The sequence below is a fragment of the Acomys russatus genome, chromosome 5 (genome assembly GCF_903995435.1).
Source record: "Acomys russatus chromosome 5, mAcoRus1.1, whole genome shotgun sequence".
NCBI lineage: Eukaryota > Metazoa > Chordata > Mammalia > Rodentia > Muridae > Acomys > Acomys russatus.
Window position 1 is genome coordinate 65,393,763 of NC_067141.1, and position 22,421 is coordinate 65,416,183.

The 22,421-nt window shown below is 49.4% G+C and overlaps 1 protein-coding gene across 2 annotated transcripts in view; it reads left to right on the forward strand.

Moving 5' to 3' along the window:
* Sufu (SUFU negative regulator of hedgehog signaling) overlaps nucleotides 1–22,421 on the forward strand; it is a 100,131-nt gene that overhangs the window by 67,720 nt on the left and 9,990 nt on the right. For both annotated transcript variants that reach the window (XM_051146706.1, XM_051146707.1), the window contains exons 9-10: nucleotides 18,106–18,240; nucleotides 20,272–20,410. In XM_051146706.1, coding sequence (XP_051002663.1) covers nucleotides 18,106–18,240; nucleotides 20,272–20,410 — 274 coding nt within the window. The remainder of the gene's footprint in view (nucleotides 1–18,105; nucleotides 18,241–20,271; nucleotides 20,411–22,421) is intronic.

The window sequence follows — 22,421 nt, forward strand, 5'->3', positions numbered from 1 at the left end:
GGAGCTGGGCCAATCCAGTAAGACTAGGGTGATTCGTCTGCCTTCTAAAAGTTCTTACTGTGGCGAATAAGCCCTGGGGGCCATCTTTGATGCACAGGGCCTTCCATTTGGGGAACACGAATGTAACAGTGACCTGTTCATAGTGTACGCAGTCTGACTGTACACACAGTCTGTTGGGAATGACCACAGCTTTGGAGTCAGGCTCCAGCTGCCGATTCAGGATCCTGGGAAAGAGCAGTGGTGTGGCACATGACAGGAGCGATGGCATCTTCTGTGGTAGTCAGCCTGTGGTGGAGGCAGAGGGCCAGGAACCTGCCCTAGAAGTGCAACTAGCACGGGAAGCTGCTGAAGGCATTGAGGAGGGGAGGCCTGGCTGCACTGAGGACGCTTCCTGGGAGCCAGTGATGGTGTTGAGAGGGTTACTCTGGGCTCACTTCTATCCAGTATGCCTGACCTGGTGTACCTGCCTTCCAGAAGCTAGAAGAACTGAGCTCGCTAACAGCACAGAGAGGCTTTCAGTGCCACTTTAGCTGCAAGCCAAACTTTGTTTGTTTGTTTGTTTTTGTTTTTTGAGACAGGGTTTCTCTATGATAGCCTCGGCTGTCCTGAACTCCCTTTGTAGACCAGGCTGGCCTCAAACTCAAAGAGATCGGCCTGCCTCTGCCTCCCAAGTGCTGGGATTAAAGGTATGCGCCACCACGGCCTGGCAAGCCAAGCTTTCTTAAGCCACCTGGGTTTTGCTCAGGCCATTGCAGATAGCTGAGCTGCGTCATGGAGCATCTCGAAGCTTTCCACCTGCAGTCTGGACCCTGACCCAGGCCTGTACTCCTCCCTAAGCCCTGAGTATGGCTTCTTGCCCTGGGCTTCCTTGGCACTGCTGGCAGTCCAGAGCTACTAGTGGGCTTGTAGCCTTGAGTGGTTTGCCACAAATTCAGAGACAGTCACCTTCCAGATATCCCTCCCACCTCTCAACGAAGGCCAAGACTTCTGACAGAGCTCTTGAGGAGACGGCCCTTGTTCCCTCTCTGTCCTGAGACATGCCTGATATCTCATTTCCTGACTTGTTTATATGTCTGACTGATGTGCCCCTAGACACCGCGAGGGGCACAGACTGGGCTCTCTGTTCCTGTAGACACAACTCAGCAGTACGGCAGCAGGCAGGACACTTGGCAGAGGCTTGGTCTCTTTGCCCCAACTCTTTGCCCTCCTTGGCTGGTACACAGAGGCGGGTAAGAAGGATCAGAGGTGCTAGCCCTCTGGACTCATCTGCCCGCCCTGCAGCTCCATGCCCAATCAGGTCCCCGAGGCGCTGAAGTCTGACATGTGGAAGGGTCAGAACTTCTCTGAGGCTCTTGGTCCCGGTTACCAGCTTGTTAGCAAGCAGTAGTTCACCCTCCTCGCTTCCTGGCTAAGCCCACCCCCAGCATGCCTAGTCTCCCAGAGCCCAGCTGTCTGTCGTCTCAGGCTCAACAACGCCAGCTCAGCCGAGATTAGCAAGCACATTGTAATATCTGTGCTGCCCACTCTGGGACCTGACCTCGTTTCAGACGCACCATAAAGATCGTGACAGAGAAAGCCAGTCCCAAATGTGCTGGCACCAGTGTTTGCCCTTCTCCCTCTGGGAAGTTGCCATCACAGCATGGGCTCTATTTTGTCTGCCTGTCCAGTTCTGCCTTGGTCAGGACTTCAGGCTGGCCATTCTGATGCATGGGTCTTTGTGGGTCTGGATATGATCTAGGAGGTTACAGAGATGGATTGGTTTAGAACAGCTGACCAGGCTGGGCATCAGCAACTGGGTCCTGGCCTACTTGGGGAATTGGACACTTGCTAATTTCATACATCCGTAGCAGCTGGCAGTTCATTCCAGTATTAATGTGCCTTATCCTCGTAGCCGCTGTGTGAAGTAGACAATCTTATGTTTTCCTTTTACAGAAGTTGAAACCTAGGGAGCCGATGAGTAGCTTAGAGCAAGCTTATCAAGTGTGGTCTTTCTTGCCCTGTGCTCAGGGACCTGTGAGGACCATGCAGGCCACATCTCTTGAGATAATACTGATCTTACTGGGGAACTCAGGCAACGAACTGGTTGTGGCAGGAATAGGGACAAGCTCTCACATGACACCAAGGACAGGCTAGGTCCACACTAGCAGATTACCAGGCTTAGTTAGCCGTAAGGACCTCTCATTAACCTCGGTGCTCTAGAAAGAAAGAGCTTTGTCATGACTGGCTCGTTTATGGCAGAATTACTTTTTGACACAGGCCTTGTTTTCTTCCTCAGAAACAAGCCTAAGCCTCTCTCTTCTTTCTGGCTCATCTCCCACCTCAGGGCCAGGGGATTTCTTTCTTTCTGGAGCCCTATTTCCTGCTTCCCAGAAAGGCAGCCCCTCCGGGTAACCTGTTCTCCCACCAGCCTTTGCCAGCCCTCCCCCCACTGCCTTCCTGGAAGGAGAGTCCTGGGCCCTCTTTGGGGCGTCTTCAGCATTTCACAACAACCCTTGCATTCCAGCCATGAAATTTGTATCTGCCTTTTCCCAAGATGATCGGTTGAGAAAAGCCTCCTTCGGCGTGCTGGCGCCTCCCTTCCCACTGCCTGCTTGGGTGAGTTTGGGAAGCTGCCCTTTGTGGCACATGAGGACAGCCGGGCCTAGAGCTCTGCCTGCCAACTTTTGTGGTGCTCCAGGGTCACTGGACACCTTCTCTGCCTGAGGTTCCCTGGTTAGTCAGAGGCCAGCTTAGCTCCCCAGCCTGTCCATGGTGATGGTGACACAGGCATGTGTGGTCAGGTGTGTGCACGCATGGGAAGGTCCGTGTCTATAAGCTGCGCTTCCAGTGCCCTCTCCTCACATAGCCAGTGACTCACTGAGGAGGAGAGTTCCATAAGCAACTCTGAGTCTTGCCTCTTCCCAAAGAGGAGCAGGCATCATGTGTGTACACAAGTGTGTTAGAGAGAGAAGGCTCTTGGAGAGTCAAAGGGCCTCTCAAAAGCAAGCTTAGCATCACTTCTCAGCCAGGCCCCTTATTCATATAGAATAGCACCAGAAGTTTAAGAAGATGCTTCCCCCTTAATTTTCTGAAGAATGATGGTTTCATAGCATGAATTATGCTGTTATAATATTCCATCTCTAAAATTTCCAAAACACACGCGCGCACACACACACGCCCACACACACACACTCCTCTCACTCTCTCGCTATCTCTCTTCCCTTCCTTTCTTCTTCCCTTTCTTTTTATCTATTTCTACTTATTTATTCATATTTATTCCTGTTTAAGATGGGGGTCTCACTCTTTAGCCCAGGCTGGCCTGGAATTCACAGGTAGCCAGTAGCCCAGGGTAGCTTCAACTCAGGGCTGTGCCTCTTCCTCAGCCTCCCGAGTAGCTGGGTTGCAGGTAAGAGCCACACTCACCTGTTGTTCTCTTCGCCTCTGTGCAGGTCTCTGCTCCCATTTGTGTGGCCCTTAGGTGGGGTGACTTTGCTGCCTCTCACTCCCATCTTGAGTGGGTTTGTGACCTGGCCAGGGGGTTATTCTTTAGAGAAAACGTTTTTGTTTTGCTCAGCCTAGGGGCCCATTAAGCACAGTTAAAAGAAACTATCTGATTTCATCTGTCCTGCCAGTGGACGTGGGTGAAGGAAGGTGCTGTTTCCACCTAGGAAGGAAGCCGGTTGCTGTGTTGCCACTTTGCACATGGGACAGATTTGGATGACCCCACTGTCAGGGTTGTGTGTTAGGGCAGTAGACAGCCTGGAGCCACTCTGTCACGGTGGCTTCACTCACAGTTCCAGTACTGGCAAAGTCCAGTCGTTTACACTGGAAAGCAAGCCCAGAAAAAAATAACCCTGCTCTCAGGCCTCCACCAGGCCCTCCTGAGCTGACAGTGGGAAGGCCAGGGCCTGCCCTCTCACTGCCTCCTGGAGCAGGGTCTGTCTTTGGCTCCCTTGCCATGAACCAGATTGTCATGCTGAACATCCGTACTGCCTTCCTTAGAAAACACTTGACAGGGCAAGGAAAACAGGTCCAGCAGAGCTGACGTAGGCCAGCTTATGTTTTGACGCTGGTCTTGGCTCCATCTCTCCAAAGAGACAAAGCCGTGGCCATCATTCAGGCTTGCTTGATGGTGCTTTGAGTCTAGGTGCTGCACGCCTCCCTCAAGTTGCACAATCAGGAATATTTTTATCATCCATCCTTGCTCCTCAGTGTCATCCAACACTTCAACAGTGAGTCACTTCTGCAGGGAAGGAAAAGGAAGGTTCAAAGGTGAGAGCTGAGGGAAGGAAATGACTCAATGTCTCAGAGAGAGGAAAGCCAGGGGCTTGGGCTAGAGTGGGCTCACCTAAGATCACAAGCCAGTGGGGCCAGACTGGGATGGAGTCCCTGGCACTCATAGCCAGTGACGGATGGTTAAAGAAACCTCTGAGCCGGGCAGTGGTGGCGCACGCCTTTAATCCCAGCACTCGGGAGGCAGAGGCAGGTGGATCGCTGTGAGTTCGAGGCAAGCCTGGTCTACAAAAGTGAGTCCAGGACAGCCAAGGCTAACACAGAGAAACCTTGTCTCGGGTCTCGGAAAAAAAAAAAAAAAAAAAAAGCCTCCGAAGCTTAGTGCTGTTGTCCCGCCTGCCTTTGCCCTTTTATCCTCGAGTTCCATTTGTGGGTTGTGCCTGCCTAAAATATTACCTTTCATCTTTGCTTGGTGGCACTTAACAACAGTACTGTGTGGTCTTGTGGTGTTGATCTCAGCCTATCAGAGTCTGTCAGCTTGACAGTGATACACAGCCCCGCGCTTCCCTCCACCTCACACCTTTCCCAATCCTGCCCTGAAGGGAGGGCCTACAAGTGGCTCTTTCCCTGGAAGGTCCAGAGCTTCTGTCAGCAATCAGAAAGCAATAGGGATCGTCTCCCAGGCAAAACGCCAGAACCAGAGGTGGGGCTTGGCTCCGCCAGCCAATTGTACTTCAGTTTTGATTTGTCACCAAACCCCATGTCCTGCTTCCAGGTGTCCCCAAGGAGAAGGCCTTAAGTCATGTGGCTAGTGCAGACGTCATGACTGTCACAGGATGAGGGGTTGTGGCCAACAGGAATCTTGGCTGCTTGGTTCTTCTTCCCAGCTCTGTTGCCATGGGTAGAAAATAGCTGGAGCTGTTTAGGTGAATTTGGAGAATCCCGAGTGGAGAGAAATATAGATTAGGTTCTGCCAGGAAGGTAGGACGACTAGAGCATGCACCATAAACCAGCCCAGACTGGAAGTCAGGAGTCTTATCTTGACACTAGAATGAAAAGGTGTGCCAGGGTATGTGAAAAGCCACCTTATACAGTGAGAAGTGTAATATAGAATGTTATATGGACAGGTGATAAAGACTGAATGAATGGAAGAATTAGGTCCATTTCTGAGTTGCCAGGGCATAATCACTATCCTGTATAGTAGCCCTTGGCTCTCACCACATGCACAACCCTGGGATTGAGAGTGAGTTCTTGGGCTGAGTGGCAGTTATTATGTGTCAGGCTTGTGGGCTGCTGTTCCCCCTCCCCCCTGAGCACGCTGCAGCTCTGCTGCCTTGGTGTCATAAATATAGAGAGAAGCCAGGACATGGAAGTATACACCTAGAATCCTAGCACTTGGGGAGCAGAGGCAGGAGGATTGCTGCAAGTTTAAGAAAGCCTGGTTTACATAGGGAGCTCAGGGCAGCCAGGGCTATATAGACACTGTGTCAATATCAGTTAATCAGTCTGTGTAGAATCAAGGCACTAGGAGTAAGCAGCGGTCGGGGTGTGGCCCTCCGTGCTGCCCACTCACTGTGCCCACCTGCAAATGGAGATGGCTGGACTTGGTGACACACACCTGGAATCCCAGCAGATGAGATATTGAGCCAGGAGAGTCTAAACTTCTAGACTGGGCTATCTGTATATACAGCGAGACCCTGCTTCATTAAAAAAAAAAAAAAAGCCGGATAGTGGCATATGCCTTTAATCTCAGCACTCAGGAGGCAGGGGCATGTGGATCTGTGTGAGTTCAATGCTAGCCTAGTATACATAGTGAGTTCCAGGACACAGGGCTACATAGAGAGACCCTGTCTCAAAAAAACAATAAAGAGCCAAGAAGTGGTGGCACACACCTGTGATCCTACGCAGGCAGAGCTCTGAGATCCAGGACAGCCAGAGCTACACAGAGAAATACTGTTCTGAAAAACAAAAATAAACCCACTAGATGATGCTGATGCTGATGATGCTGATGCTGATGATGCTGATGATGATGATGATGATGATGATGATGATAAGGTTCAGCAGGTAAAGGCATTTGCCACTGAGCTTGATGACCTGAGTTGGATCCCTGAGATCCACATGGTGGAGGGAGAGAACTGACTCCTACAACTTGTCCTCTGACTTCCAAACATGTAGGCATATACATACATAGTACACACACACACACACACACACACACACACACACACACACACACACACAATTATAAGAGGGCTATAGAAATGGCTCAACAGTTAATAGCATGTGTTACTCTTCAGAGACTCTAGGTTTGTTTTCCAGCCCCACGTGGTGGCTCACAACCCTCTGGAACTTTAATTCTAGGGGATCTGAAGCTCCCTTCTGGTCTCTGCTGGTACCAAGCATGCTCATGGTTCACAGACATACCTGCACACATGAATGAATGAATGAATGAATGAATGTGGCAGGTGTAATTTAATGAATTAAAATTTTTCAAAAGAAAAATAAATTAAAAATTAAAACAGAAAAGGTGAAAAAAGATAAAAACTGACCATCTGAAAGAAGCTGGCATTTTCCTTTGGTTGGAACCCCATGAAGGTACAGGTGAGTGGGGACCATTTTTGCTGGGGTAAACATGCTAAGCAAACAAGTGAAATCTGCTCTCATATCCCTCACTGTGAGTGAGGAAGGCAGGCGAGGCGTGAGGAGGGCTCTGTCTTAGTTCATTTTCTGTTGTTCTGATTGTGACCACAACCAATGCCAGCAGCAGTGGTGCATATCTTTAATCCCAGCACTCGAGAGGCAGAGGCTGTGAGTTCAAAGCCAACCTGGTCTACAAAGGGGGGAGGGGGGAGACCACAACCAAAAGGACCTGGGGGGGGGGGGGAGGGATGGTTTATTTTATCTTAACTTCCATGTCATAGCCCATCCCTGAGGGAAGTGTCGGCAGGAGCTCAAGGCTGGAGCCTGGTGGGAGGAACTGAAGCAGGCCGTGGCGGATGCTGCTCATTGGCTTGCTCTCCACCATGGCTTGCTCAGTCTGCTTTCTTACACAGCCCAGAACCTTCTGTGTGGGAGAGACAGTGGACTGGCCCCTCTCATACCACGTCAATCATTAATCAAGAAAATGTCCCCCAGACGTGCCTACAGGCCAGTCTGACTGTCTATGCTGAGATTCCAGCCTCTTCTCAGGTAACTCCAGCTTGTGTCAAATTGACAGAAACAGAACAAAACAAACCTAACCTAACTAGCTCAGACTCCACCATGAGGAGGCAACAGGAGTCAGGACCAAGATCACACATGGTTGAAGATGGCAGATGAGCAGCAAGGACAGAAGGCAAGCAACATGAAGGAGGAGGCAGGTGGATGCCACAGTCCAAGCCAGCCTGGTCTGCGGAGATAGTTCCAGGACAGCCAGGGCTACCCCGAGAACCGCCCCCCCCCCCCCCCCCTGCATCTTGAAAAGCCAAACAAAGAAAAAGGAAGGAAGGAGGTTAGAGCCGGGGGCCCAAAGTTAAGAGCTGTTATGAAGAGTAAAGCAACTGAGCTTGGGGTGCACCACCTGACTAGCATGTGTGTGCCCTGCTCTTCTCGAGTGTCAAAAGTAGTCACACACAGCTATGTCCAAAGAAAAAACAGAACCGAGTGAGAGGGAGCCTTCTCTGTCTTCTTGCCTCTTTTCTACCCTGCAGGAAGCTGCTCTCCCTCAGCCCTGCCCTCCTGCTTCTGATTGGCTGAAGGAATGGCCCCCTTCCTCAGGTGTACTTCATGGTCTGGCAGTGAGATTGATGTAATCAATCATGGGATTATTTACTGTGGTCACACAAAGATGCCAGGGGATTACTTTTCAAAGAAGAGAGTGGATAAAAGAAAGCTCAGAGTTCAGCTTCCATAGTGGGGAGCCCATACATAAAACCTAAATAAGAAATGCTGGCTCTGTGGTTAAGAGCACTGGCTACTCTTCCAGAGGACCCAGGTTCAATTCCTAGCGCCCCTCCCCTGTTCCCCCCACACACACACATGGTGGCTCACAATTGACTTGTAACTCTAGCCCAGGGGGATCTGATGCCTCCTTCTGCCCTCCACGGATACTGCACGCAAATGCCCCACAGACATGCATTCAGGCAAACCCTTATCACATACATTTTTAATGTCAAATTTTTTTGCTAGGCCATTGTGGTACACACCTTTAGTTTCACAACTCTGGAGGCAGAGGCAGGCAGAACTCTGAGTTTGAGGCCGGCCTAGTCTACTGAGCAAGTTTCAGGACAGCCAGGATTGCACAATGAAACCATGTCTAAAAAAAAGAAAAAGAAAAAGAGAAAGGGAAAAAACACACACACCTCCAGGAACCCATATAGCACATGAGGAAGGTGATCTCTGTGAGTTGGTCAGCTTGGTCTTCATAGCAAGCTCCAGGACAGTCAGGACTACATGTGAGACCCTGTCTCCCCACTTCTAAATGTGTATGTGTGTGTGTGTGTGCACGTGTGCGCATGTGTGACCTGTGAAATGGCTTAGCAAGTAAAACTGCTTAATCCCAAGCCTGACACATGAATTCAGTCCCAGGACCTACATGGTAGAAGGAGAGAACTGACTTCTGCAAGTTGTCCTCTGACCTCCATACATGGATACATGCAACAAGCACACACACACATACAATAAATAAACAGATATAATTTTAAAAGTATTGGGATAGGGCGATGGATCAGTCAGTACTTACTGAGTGAATCCAAAGACCTGCATTCAGATCCTAGCACCCGTATGAAAAGCCAGGCATAGTACATGTCAGTAACTCCTGCTGCAGGCAGCTCCCTGGAGCTCACTGGCCCTCTAGTGTAGCCAAGTCTGAGCTCCAGGTTCAAAAGACCCAGTCTCAAAGGTTAAGGTGGCCTGACTCCGGTCTCTGAGGCTCACATGGTGGAAGGAGGGGCCAACATTGGAGGGTTGTCTTCTGATGTCCACAGTGTCTCATGACCTGTGTGCACATGTGTATATATGTGTGCATGCTCAAATAAAAGTAACCTGTTTAGTCGGGTGGTGGTGGCACACGCCTTTAATCCCGGCACTCAGGAGGCAGAGGCTGGCGGATCGCTGTGAGTTCAAAGCCAGCCTGGTCTACAAAGTGAGTCCAGGACAGCAGGGCTACACAGAGAAACCCTGTCTCAAAAAACTAAAAATAAATAAACTTTTTAAAAAAGATTTATTATTTATTATGTATACAGTGCTCTGCCTGCATGGACACCTGCAGGCCAGAAGAGGGCGTCAGATCACATTATAGATGGTTGTGAGCCACCATGTGGTTGCTGGGAATTGAACTCAGGACCTCTGGAGGAGCAGACAGTGCTTTTAACCGTTGAGCCATCTCTCCAGCCCCCCCCCCCTTTTTTTTAATTGCTGTGATCCTAGCACTGGGAGGGTGAGACAGGAAGACTGGTGTGGGTTTAGGGCCAATATAGGTTACAGAGTCAAGGAACATATCAGAAGAACCCGCCCCATTTGTTTTGGCAGCACACACACTGAAACTGGAAGACATAGAAGAACGAGCTAACAGATGACAGATGAGAAGAGAAGACTCTGGAGTGCTACTACGAACTGTGGTAGTGAGCCTTGTAGGACCATTTGGCCCTACGCTTTAGAGGAAAAAACAGCCTGCTGGCACATACCTGTAAATTCAGCAGGAAGCCAGGAGAGGTTACCCAAGGTGATTTGAGTTCAAGGCCATGCGGGGCTACAGTGGTGATAGTCCCATCTCAGAAAAAAAAAAAAAAAAGCAAGGAAAGAAGAAAGACTGTAGACTGTTGTGAGCTGTCACAGCTTACCTGCCCTTGGGAAGACTTATGACACATTCCAGGTAAAAACACAGTAGCCTCAAAGGCAAGCCCTGGGGGAAGTTTAGCTTTCTTGGAGTCTGATGAGTATGGTGGTGAATGGTGGGGAACCCTCTCATAGCCCCTCAACAGTATCGGTTAGGAGTGAGGGACTCAATGTGGCTCGACCCCTAACCATCAGCAAGTGTGATGAGCTAGGTCTGGCATGGCCTGAGAAGGATGCAGCTGGGCAGGGCAGAGCTGGGGCGGGGGGAACCCAGAGCCCTGTCAGAGTGGCACCTGGCCACTGGTCCCTAGAGGCCATCCTCACAGCCTCAGGGGATTTTGGTGTTCATCGGAAAGGGAATTCTTGACAGAGGTTGGGAAAATGCTGTCTTACACAAAATGAAACCAGTTCATTTTTCGTCTGTAGTCCTCAGTCCAAAATGCCAGCATTCTGTGAACCACTGATCCAAGAGGCAGCACATTAAATCTAGCCCTGCTGTATCTATTTTTCCAGAAGCATCTCTTAAAATACAAATTTGAGAGGCAGTCTTGTATTTCCAGGAAGGCAGTTCTCTTAAGAGCTCAGGGAAGATGGCACAGGTCTGTAATTCCAGTGCTTGAGAGATAGAGGCCAGGAAGATTGCAAACCTGAGGCTAGCCTAGACTGCACAGGTAGTTCCAGGCCAACCTTGCCTACATAACTGGACTACGTTTAATAAAGTTGGAGGCGGTGTAGGAGATGGTGTATGGAAGAGTATGTATGTGTGCATGAGAGAGTGTGCACATGTTTGTATATGCCTGTGGAGGCTAGAGGTAGATACTGGGTGTTTGTCCTCTATCCCTCCCCATCTTATTTCTTGAGACAGGATCTCCCTCTGAACCCTGAGTTTACAGACTGACTAGCCTAGCTATAAAGCTCCAGGGCTCCATCTGTCTTTAGCATGCTGCCCAGTGCTAGAGTTGCAGACACCTGCTGCTTATGCCAGCTTTTAAAGATTGATTTAAATGTGTATGTGTGTAAGCCCGCATGATTGTGTCCCACATGAATGCAGAAGAGCATCCAATCCCTGGAACTGGAGTTACAGGCTTTTGTGAGCCACCACGGGGGTGCTGGGAATCCAAACCCTCTGTAGGAGCAGTAAGTGCTCTAACCACCAGGCCACCTCTCTACTTCTCTATGCCCAGCTTTCACATGGGTGCCTGGGGCTCTGAACTGAGTGAGCACAGTGCTTTACCAACTGAGCCATTTCCCCATCCCTGAGGTAGGAGACTTCCTGGTATCAAGAAGAGCTGAAATTTTGCATCAGCGTTTATCTGCACATTTCATGACTTGGGGCTTGTCACCTAAGTCTCTAGGTTTCCGTTTCTTCATCTTCAAGGTGAGGGAAGTAACTCCTACTAGTAGGGTTGTTATGAAAACTAAAGGAAGTGCCATAAGTGAAGAGCTTGGCACAAGATGAGGTGCCATTGTCTGCACTCAGTAAAAGGCGTCTCTGGCTCAGAGAGATGGCTCAGTGAGTAAAAGTGCTGGCCGTGCAACAGAACTCAGGTAAAGGTGGAAGGAGAGAACTGACTCCATAGCGGCATCATCTAACCTCCACACGTGCACCGCTCACCCACACCACACAGTAATCATTTTTTTTTTCATTTTATTATTTTATTCATATTACATCTCGATTGTTAGCCCTTCCCCTGTTTCCTCCCATTCTTCCCTCCCTCCCACTTCCCCACTTCTCCCCTCCCCTATGTCTACAGTAATCATTTTTAAAATTAAGCAGTAGAGCCAGGCTCTACACACCTTTAATCCCAGCACTTAGGAGGCAAAGGCAGGCAGATCTCTCAGTCTGAGACTAGCCTGGTCTACAAATAAAGTCTAGGACAGCCAAGACTGCATAGAGATACCCTGTCTCAAAAAATAAAAAAATAAAAAGTGCCAGTTGTGGTGGCGCATGCCTTTAATCCCAGCACTTGGGAGGCAGAAGCAGGCAGATCACTGTGAGTTTGAGGCCAGCCTGGTCTACAAAGCCATTCTAGGATAGCCAAGGCTACACAGAGAAACCCTATCTCGAAAAAACAAAAGCAAAACAAAACAACAACCAAAAAACCCCAAAAAAATTAAAATAAAATAAAAATAAGTAGTAGAGCCAAGCAGTGGTGACACACGCCTTTAATCCCAGCACTTGAGAGGCAGAGGCAAGCAGATCTCTGAGTTCGAGGCCAGCCTGGTCTACAAAGTGAGTCCAGAACAGCCAAGGCTACACAGAGAAACCCTGTCTCAAAAAAACAAAAAAATAAAAAATATAAATAATAGGTGGCATCAGTATTATTGTGACTAGTTCCCTTCAAAGCCCAAAGATAGCATAATATCTCCAGATACTAGTGTAGGTAGGTACGTAGAAAATTAAACACACAATGTAAGTTTTTTTTTTTTAATTGAAAGAAGAGAAAGAATCTAAGTGCGGTGGCGCACGCCTCTAATCCCAACACCCAGGAGGCAGAGGCAGGTGGATCTCTCTGAGTTCAAGAACAGCCTGGTCTACAGAGTGAATCCAGGACAGCCAAGGCTACACAGAAAGACCCTGTCTCAACCAAAAATAAGAAAGAAAGATGAGGCTGGAGAGATGGCTCAGTGGTTAAGGTCCTGAGTTCAATTCCCAGCACCCACCTGGCGACTCACACCTGTCTGAGGCAGTTTTCTGGTGTGTAGATGTAATGTAGACAAAGTATCCATATACATTAAGTAAATAAAGTTTTAAGAAAGAACAAGCCAAAATTAAAAGCAGAGCTAAAATTCCACGAACTGAATCTTGAAAGACAAATTATGACCAGCATAAAGGACTTTATTTGTTTGGAGCAAGAAGAAGATGACCTAGGCCTTATGTTTGGACAGGGTAACATTGAGCAGTGACAGGAAGCAAAACGCACTGCAGTTGTATTGTTTCATCTCAAAACAAATGGTTCTCCACCCGAGAAGAGCCGCACACAGCAGAAGCCATGTTTGCACATCTCTTAGGCCACATAGATTGTGTCCCAGAACAGCAGAAGAATTGGCAGGTGCGAGTCATGGTTATCTAGGGAATGGAGGACAACGGGTGCCAACAGACTAGCAGCGTGTAAATGTTGAGGATGTGGCCGGGCAATGGTGGCTCACACCTTTAATCGCAGCACTCGGGAGGCAGAGGCAGGCGGATCGCTGTGAGTTTGAGGCCAGCCTGGTCTACAAAGTGAGTCCAGGACAGCCACAGTTACACAGAGAAACCCTGTCTCAAAAAACTTAAAAAAAAAAAAAAAAAGTTGAGTATCTTGCACGTCCAGGACCAATGATCTTGGTATCTCTCTCAGGAAAATTCTGGGCTGGATTATTCATGAAGGAGCTTTGAATGCTGTAGGAGAAACAACCCCAAGAGACGAGAGTCAGGCTAATAAGTGCTTACCTGTCTGTTAAAAGGAAAGACATGCTATGGCCTTGCCGAGGCAGGAGTCAGCCAGACATCTTGGGTATGCTCTGAAACCTTTACAGGCAAGATGGAGATGTCCAGAGAACATATAGGAAGGTGATGGGAAAGGTGGATTTGTTTACAACTGGTTGGATGAATATACCCAAAAAGCAGTGTTGTCAGTCCCTCTGCCCAGCCCAGGTCTGATCTCGATTTAATCACTGACTGGACTGAGAATAGCGATAGCAAGTCGATTGGTCATGTCTGTATGCAAAGTCTGGAAGGAATGCTGAGATGACGGATGCGAAGTCCAGTTCAGAATCATCCAAACTACCTGAACCTCTAGCCAGCTGATGTAGATTTCTGTTCTTAGCTTCAGACAACCCACAGTGCACACTGGACAGGAGAGGAGAGGGTAGCCTGTGGGAGAAAACCTGAGCAACATTTCGTTGACAGGGAATTGGTAGTATTGATGAAGTTACAAAGAAAGACAATTTGATGACAGCTTTAATAGAAATAAACTGCCCCAGACAAGAGTGATGACAAAGCCTCTGAGATCTGCACTGGTTAGACCACATACTGTCTTTATTTCCACACTTGCCACGTCACTTCCGGACATGACACTGTAGCTTTGACGAGCTCAAGTGACTCCAAGGGAGGGTGACTTGAACGGATGGAGGATTTCAGAAACTTGTCAAGAATGTAGTTGAAAGTTGGGGCCATGTAGCCAAGAAAAAGAGGCTGTTGATAGGATGTGAACGCAGCCTCAGGGATGCAAATGGCTGCCAGGAAGAGATGGATTCAGCTACTGGGCTGCCTAGAGGCCAGTGGGTTGGGAATTACAGGCAGCTTTCAAGATGGCTGAACCACCACATGCCTCAGTGAAGCAAAAGCCTTGAGGGATTTTCTTTGCCTTTAATCTGGCCACCCAGTGCACCAGACCTAAAAGCATTTACTCCTGGTCTCCCTTTCAAGACCTTTGCTCAGCAGGGAACTGACCTGGCCAGAGGCAGTTGAATCCTGGGCCCTGGATAACGGCAGACATTCTTGCTGGAGCCAAAAAGCACCTGCAGCACCCCATGCACTGTTAGATGCCTCATTTAAAGAGAATGGTGGCCCTAGGAGGTATTGAAGCTTAGAGAAAAGGTTAAGTTCTGTAAAGCACATGATGGCACACCTGGAATCCTGGCGCTCCAGAGGCTGAGTCAGGAGGAGAGCAATGTGTTTTCAAGACCAACCTGGGAATTCGAGGGGTGGGGTGCTGCCATGCTTCAGCAGATAAAGGCAGTTGCCACAAAGCCCGATGGCCTGAGTCTGATCCCGGGGCTCCCCGTGGTAGGAGAGAACTAGCCCCGGAAGCTGTCTTCTGACCTCTATGCACACTGGCACATCTGTGCACGCACGCACACTAAATAAATAAATGTAATAAAATTAAAAAGAAAAAAAGAGCAGCTTAGGCGACATGGCAAGACCTTGTCTCAAAAAAGAAAAAAGTCACCGGGCAGTGGTGGTGCATGCCTTTAATCCCAGCGCTCTGGAGACAGAGGCAGGTGGATCCCTGTGAGTTCAAGGCCAGCCTGGTCTACAGTGGCAGTCTAGGACAGCCAAGGCTACACAGAGAAACCCTGTCTTGAAAAAAGAAGAAGAAGAAGAAAAGGAAAGAAAGAAAAGAAAAAGTCATTTGCCAAGGTCACTTAGGATGTGAACCCTTGATGTTTGTTACTCTGCCTCTTAAAGCATGCCTCTGGTCCCATGTCCCCTAGGCCTCCCGAGTGACTGTGGGTTGTGCCTCCCCAGAAGCCCGTCTCCTCCCCAGCCCCCACCCCCAATAGCTCTGCCTTCTCCTCTGTGACGAACTCAGGGAGAAAGCCCAGCTGAAAAATTAGGCCACGCTGCCGAGCACACTACTTATTTTTTTATGACTAAGATTAAGCTGACAACCATGCAAAACATTGCAAACCTGTGTCGGCTGCAGATTTAATACCTCACCCAGCCCACACAAATAATTCATGCTTCTGCATCGATGTCCAGAAAAAACAAATCAGCAAAAAGCTGGGCTCCCGCCTGTGAGAAGCAGCCGCCTTTCCACTGAGGCAGCATGCCGGAAGTGCCAGGCTCCAGGAATGCACATCTAGCATTTTGAGATTTTTTTTTTTCTTAAAAGATTAAAGTATGTTTTCTCAAATGATTGAAGGTTGGTGGGAGGTGTAAATGTGGGCACTTGTCACATTAATTCTTGGGATGATTAAGCTCTTTGCCGCTTCTTTAAAGCTGTTTGCAATTGGTTTTGATGTCCTCTTTCTTGGGTGAGTGTTGTGGCAGTTACCAAGGTGACTTTAGCTGACTTTCAACAATTTATTTTTCCCTCCAGCTTGAGACTCTCTAGCCCTGTGTGTTCTGTGATTCTTCTTTACCACCCCCCCCCCACCTCCCATGGCTATTCATCAGTAGTTTTGCCAGTCCCATTGAGACTGGGATCCTCCAGAACGCTGGCTCCCAGCAGCCCAGGCCTCAGCCCCACAGGGCAGCACTGTAGCATAGGGATAGGAGGACCTGTTATCAGATAAGCCTCACATCCTGGCTCTGCCACCTAACTCACTCAGTGGGGTTCAGGGTGGAGCTCGGTGGTAAAGCATTTGCCTAGCATGCGAGAAGCTCTGTGTTTCAGCCCCAGCACCCCCAAAATAAACTCCCACTGTAACCCTGACAATTATCTCTACTCACTTTATTTACACAAGGGCTATAGAGTTTCCATGCTTGCTGTGAGGACCCAGTGAGTGAACCTGTGTGTTTAATGGAGAGCTTGGCACAGAGGAAGCACTCGACAAACATGGCTGCTGTTGTTTCCTGTGTTCTACTCTTGTTTAGGCCCCAGGGGCCACCCCCATGTCACCTCTGCACCCATCATCGGTGCCTGGATGAGATGCGGGGTTGCCTTCCTTGGAAGGCAGGCCTAGAATGTGGTCAGAAGCACACACATCACAAGCTGGCCTGCCACAGGCATGCTCTTTGTTTGGCCTTGGATATTTCCTCCTTTTGAAAAGGAAAGAGGTAAATTAAACAGGTTGAGTTTCTTTCCGATCTTGAAATGCTGTGACCCTCTTGGCCAGTGTTTGTCTCCTTCACAGTTCTTGTGAAAGTGCTTGCCAAGGGAAAGGCAGTTCCCAAGGCAGCTTTGGGAACTGCAGGAAGGGCTGCCTTGGTGATGGAGGAGTCATCTGGGGGGTGGGTCCTGGGAGGAGCAGAGCTGAGCTGCCCAGCACCTGGTGAGAGGGGCGGCTGAGCCACCGCCTTGCTGCCAGTGCTAACCTCAGGCTTGCCCTGGGCAGGGCCCTGCCTGTCAGGTGCATCACTGCATACGAGCCCTATGCTCACCCTCCATTGTAAGATGAGGCCTGCTACTGGGTGGCTGTCCAGTTCCTGCCTGCTGCTTGAATGATTTAAAAACAAGGGGAAAAAAAAAAAAAAAAAGAACGCTCCTCACCTAGTATTCTGATGGACACTTAAAGAATTGTTCTGGGTGTCACAGCCCAAACCAGAGCCCCGCCTTTTACATGGATGGCCCTCTTCTCCTCCTGGGATAGATTTGAGAGGTCAGTAAGGACAGCTGGATTTGAAAAGCAAACTTAGATGACAAGAGCCCAGTAGTCCAGCTGTGGGAGAAGCTGTGGGTGGAGAACTGAGCTGGAGGGGGCATGATGGACAAGGACAGCTTAGCGAGGCCAAGGTCACTGTCAGAGGGAATCTAGTTCAGGGCTTACACACACACACATACACACACCACACTCACACCACATATACTACATATTACCACATACACACACCGTATCACATACACACACACACATACACACCACACACACACATACACACCACACACTCTAAACATACACACCGTACCACAAACACCATACACACATACGTACATGCTACACAACATACGAACACCACACCATACACACTGCACACACACGCCACACAACAAACACCACACCATATACCCTACACAGACACACACACACACACACACACACACGCCACACCAGTGAAGCTCATTGACTTCACACGCATCTGACTGACTCCTAAGAGCCCAATATTCACCCCTCAGCAAGGAGTGCCCTGCTCTCTGGGTATCACCTATGTCACTGTCTTGCCTGGCCCTGGGCAGGAAGGAGTGGGCTTGCTCAGAACCCCACCAGGGTCAGCCAGCCTGACCTTGAGCTGCTGTCCCATGTCCCCTTGGAGAGCTAAGAGCCTCTAGAGCTTCAGGGAAGGAAAAGAATATGTCTTTAGAGTGCCTGTTGATTTCATGGGCAAAACAAGCCACTGTGCTGTGAATGTTTGTGTGTTGCTGGCCAAAGATGTGGGCTCTAAAACCTGAGCGACTTCACGTCAAGTGCCAGCTCCGCCTCTTCACTTGCTGTGCAGCCTGGGCAAGCAGCTTAGCCCCTTAGCCCACCTCATGGGCGTCAGGGGCTGTAGCTAGCCAGTGAGAAGTGCTTGGCACCACCCTGACCCTTGGCTAGAGCTTAGTGAAGGTGACTGTTACTGCAGTTAACAGGCACTGTGGTTGCTAAGCAGGAACTCTGCCAGAAGCCCCATTTATTCCCCTTTGTGCCTTTCCCCATGTGCTTGCTTCGCAGAAGCCGCAAGGACAGCTTGGGAAGTGACAGTTCCACGGCCGTTATCCCCCATGAGCTGATCCGCACTCGGCAGCTCGAAAGCGTGCATCTGAAATTTAACCAGGAGTCAGGAGCCCTCATCCCTCTGTGCCTCAGGTGAGCTGAATCAGTCCACTGCACATGAGCCCTGTGGCCTCAGGGCCTCCGCAGGCTGCCTTCCCCCTCCACAGCTCATGTAAAGCTTCAGGTTCGCCATTTTAACTGGACAGGTACCTGTGGGCAGTCGATACCTGAGCAGAGTTGAGGGCTGGAGGTGGAAGAGAGCCACTCAGTTCTGTCCTGGGCGGGGCTTTGGGACACTGTCACTGGTCTCGTCAGTGTCTTCCCCATCCAAGCCTCTGGGCATTGCAGGTGGTTCAAAAGTCTAAAAGCGGAGTAGCAAGGCCAGATGGTCCTGCAATTTGTTCCTAGAGATAAACTATTCTGCATCTGTCAACCTAGAGCAGTGACAGCCCCAGGCACAGAGCACCACCCACTTTGGTCTGTCATCTGGGTTGTTTTTTTTATTTTACTTTATTCTTTGTTTATTTTATTTTAATATTTTATTTATTTTATGTATATGAGTGCCCTATATACATGTATACCTGAATGCCAGAAGAGGACATTAGATTGTGTAGATGGTTATGAGCCACCGTGTGGTTGCTGGGAATTGAACTCAGGACCTCTGGAAGAGAAGACAGTGCTCTTAACCTCTGAGCCATCTCTCCAGTCCTTATTGTTTGTTTATTGAGACAGAGTCTCACTATGTGGCCCTGGTTGGCCTTGAACTCACAGAGAGCCCTGCATCTGAGTGCTTAAATTAAAGGTATGTAGCCTACACCTGCCTGCCTATCATCTGATTCTCTGAGAAATTTCAAAGTCAGACTCCTTGGGGACAAGATGCTGACATCTCTCATTTGTCCAGGAAGTGTTTTTCAGCCCTGTCCCTTTTGGAAGGTCCAATGAGCAAGAAGGTCTAGGATGGCCCTGCCATCCCATAAGCTGGGTCATAGGTCAGTCATCCTGAGCTATCAGGGATGGGAGGGTTCTGTCAGGTTGGGCTGTACTTCCTCTCACTTGATGCAAGACACTTAGTTCTTTACAAAACCCAGTGACCAGCCCAACAGACTCCTTGAGGGACCAGAAGCCCAGCTGTGTCTCTTCTGCAGCTGTGAGACTCAGAACTGCCTGCCCTGTAGCCAGAATTCAGCTCTGTTCAGAACACTGCACAAGGAGCTCTTGCAGCTGCCCTCTTTCAAACCCTTTTGAGTTCCAGCCTTACTTTGCTAGCAGAAAAAGCAACAAGAATCCCTCTAAACTTGAGGGGACAGTGACAAGGAAAAAGGAATTGCATGGTTTGAACCCCGCCCACGGATGTAAGAGCCAGGAGAAGTGGGGGGGAGGGGAGTTAAAGAGTTTAGCCAGCCTTAGCCAACTGCCCTGAGCAGCGCAGCAAAGGTAGGTCAGTCAGTGGTCTGAGTGAACAGGACCTCCCAGGGCCGCCACCAGCTTCCAGCTTCCTGGGCACTCACTCACTGGCTTGGGCTTTTAGCCTGGGGAACGGTTAATCTAAAGCGGCCTGTGGAAACAAAACCAACTTCAGTGCCTGGCATGCCTGCCCTTCCTCCACACGTATTTCCAGACTAGCGACTAATGGTAACTTCATGCAGTGACCCTGCTTGGCTTCAGATTTTTTGTTTTGCATTTTTAAAGATTTCTAGGATAACTGCATACGTGTTACAAGAAAGCCCAGAACAAATGGAAGATTCTGTGTGGGCACAGAAGTATCCTAGTGGAGGCCACAAGTCCTTCTTCATGCTAGGCACGACGCTGGGCACACTGTTAACTGTCCTCTCTGGCCTCCGTGTTCTCACCTTCCCTGAGGATCTTTGAGCTCTGATCTAGTGTATCCACTGGCTGGGAGCTGGTTGGAAGGGCGTCTTCCTAGAACTGGTGGTGGCAGCCTTTCGCTGTGATGCACTACAATGGAGACTTTTGGTTAAAGTCCCCTGTTAGCAGGAAGGTGGGCTATCAGGAGGGCACCGACCAGGCACTGTGCCTTAGGGAACTTGCTCTGTAGCTCCAGCACCTCGGCTAGGGACTGTGTTTCTAGGCCTGGATCCACAGTTTCCATGTTCCCATCCCCAGGGGCAGACTCCTGCATGGCCGGCACTTCACCTACAAGAGTATCACAGGTGACATGGCCATCACATTTGTGTCCACGGGAGTGGAAGGCGCCTTCGCCACCGAGGAGCACCCTTATGCAGCTCATGGACCCTGGTTACAAGTGAGCCGCACCTTTTGTTCCTTCTGTCTTGTCTTTCACCTCTCCCCTTGCTGCCTGCCCTCCCTCCAGAGCAGCTTCCTCTAGCTCCCATCCTGAGTGAGAGCTGCATCTTGAATGCGTAGCCTGAGCTCTGTGTATGCTTACGAGCTTGAGTGCCACTGCTGTTGTCACAGCTCCAGGGGCACTTCCTGTCTCCCTCATGGCCACTGGTGGAACCACTAATGACAATGGAAATCAGATGTGAGAAGTAGAAAACTTCCCACTACCCTGGGAAATCAAGGTACAAGAATCGAGGGTGAAACATGTATATGCCAGTCTACCATGACTATATGGAAACCTCACCAGAATTTATACGAAATGAACTCTGTGACCAGAATGGGCAGGTCACAGTGGCCAGAGTGTCCCACTGACCAGTCAGTTGCTCCCTTTTGTTCCTGATGGAAACCACTGAGCAGAACTGATGGCTTGTCCAGCGCATTCTGTTCTTCCGCTCTTCTGCTTGGAGCAAGGACCAAAGCTGATGTCAAGCACAGTACTTGGGGCTGAGAGCCATCAGCCTCTTTCCAGTGCCTTCTCTGCCCTGTCTTTAAAATGTCACTAGCCTGATCTGCCATACTTCTTGGCTTTGGGTTGTGTTTTGAAGTAGAGGAAAAGCAATTTACCTACCTTTCACAAGAAAATCAAGAAAGGGAATCAGGGCCAGATGTGTTGATGTACACCTTTAATCCCAGCACTTGGGAGGCAGAGGCAGGGGGACCTCTATGAATTTGAAGGCAGCCTGCTCTACATAGAGAGTTCCAGGTCAACTATGACTACAAAGTGAGATCATATCTAAAAAGAAAAAGAAAAAAGAAAGAAAAGAAAGGGATTCAGGGGGCGGGGAAAAGACAATCTGATCTTCATCTAAAAGGTAGCCAAGCTTTGTCTGTGGCGGGTGTGTTGGAGAAAATAGGGGGATTACAGTAAGAAGGAAGAGAGCTACCCTGGCTTTGTGGGTAACCAGTCTGGGGTCTTCACTATTCTTACTACGGGGATGCCTGCATCTGCTTGTGTCTACTTGCCGCTGATGCCCTCCTCCCTCAGAGCAACCTCCTCCCTGCCCACCACCAAAGCCCTAACCCTTAATTAAAACAAACAGCAAACAAAGGACACCAACCACTCTTCTCAAACTAAGCCCAGAGGCAGAAATGGAAGCTAGTGCTTTAGGGATATTGTGTTCCATAAATTATCTTGCCTTTTTCCACTGTTGTTATTACATTGTTTCATAACAAAATTACTTTGAACCATAAAGTTATAAATACATTTTAAAAGTCCCACTTGGTAACATTAGATTTCTGTGTGGTGTTGGTAGTTACTGTAGCAAAAGCTTTGAAGTGTAACATTTGAAATGAGCCCAGCACAAGTGGAAAAGGCCTCCCCCATCCCCACTCCCACTGTAGCCACCCTGATCGCTGACAACCAGAGGACACAGGTCTCTTCTGATGGATAGAACTAGTATGGAGGTGGGAGATGGTGACCCCTCAGGAGACCCCAGCCACAGAGGCCACAGACTGTTATGCCCGTAAGAGATGCAGTGCCAGCAGGTCTTAGCAGAAGCACCCTCATAGTTCATGTGTCTGAACTGGCAGTTAAAGCATTATTTTGAAGAGGAAATTAGGGACTGGGGTCTCCCTAGGCTAAAGAAAAGTACCTGCCCTTCTGTTCTGTCGTCCTTACAACATCTTCCTGCCTGAGGGCTGAGATGGTCAGCATCTCTGGTTTTCAGCTGCTCAGAAACCTGGGTCCTTAGAAGACTCAGCAGATATCTGGCAGCCCCTTAGACTTCTGGAAGGAAGCTTCCTGCACCCCACCCAATTACCAAGTTCCTAATCCCCTTGTGTTCCCACTCTTGGCACTACACCACCCCCAACACACACACACACACACACACACACACACACACACACACACACACACACGCAGCCCCTCAATGAGGTGGGGCCTGCAGCACCCTCCGACTCCCAGCACTTGG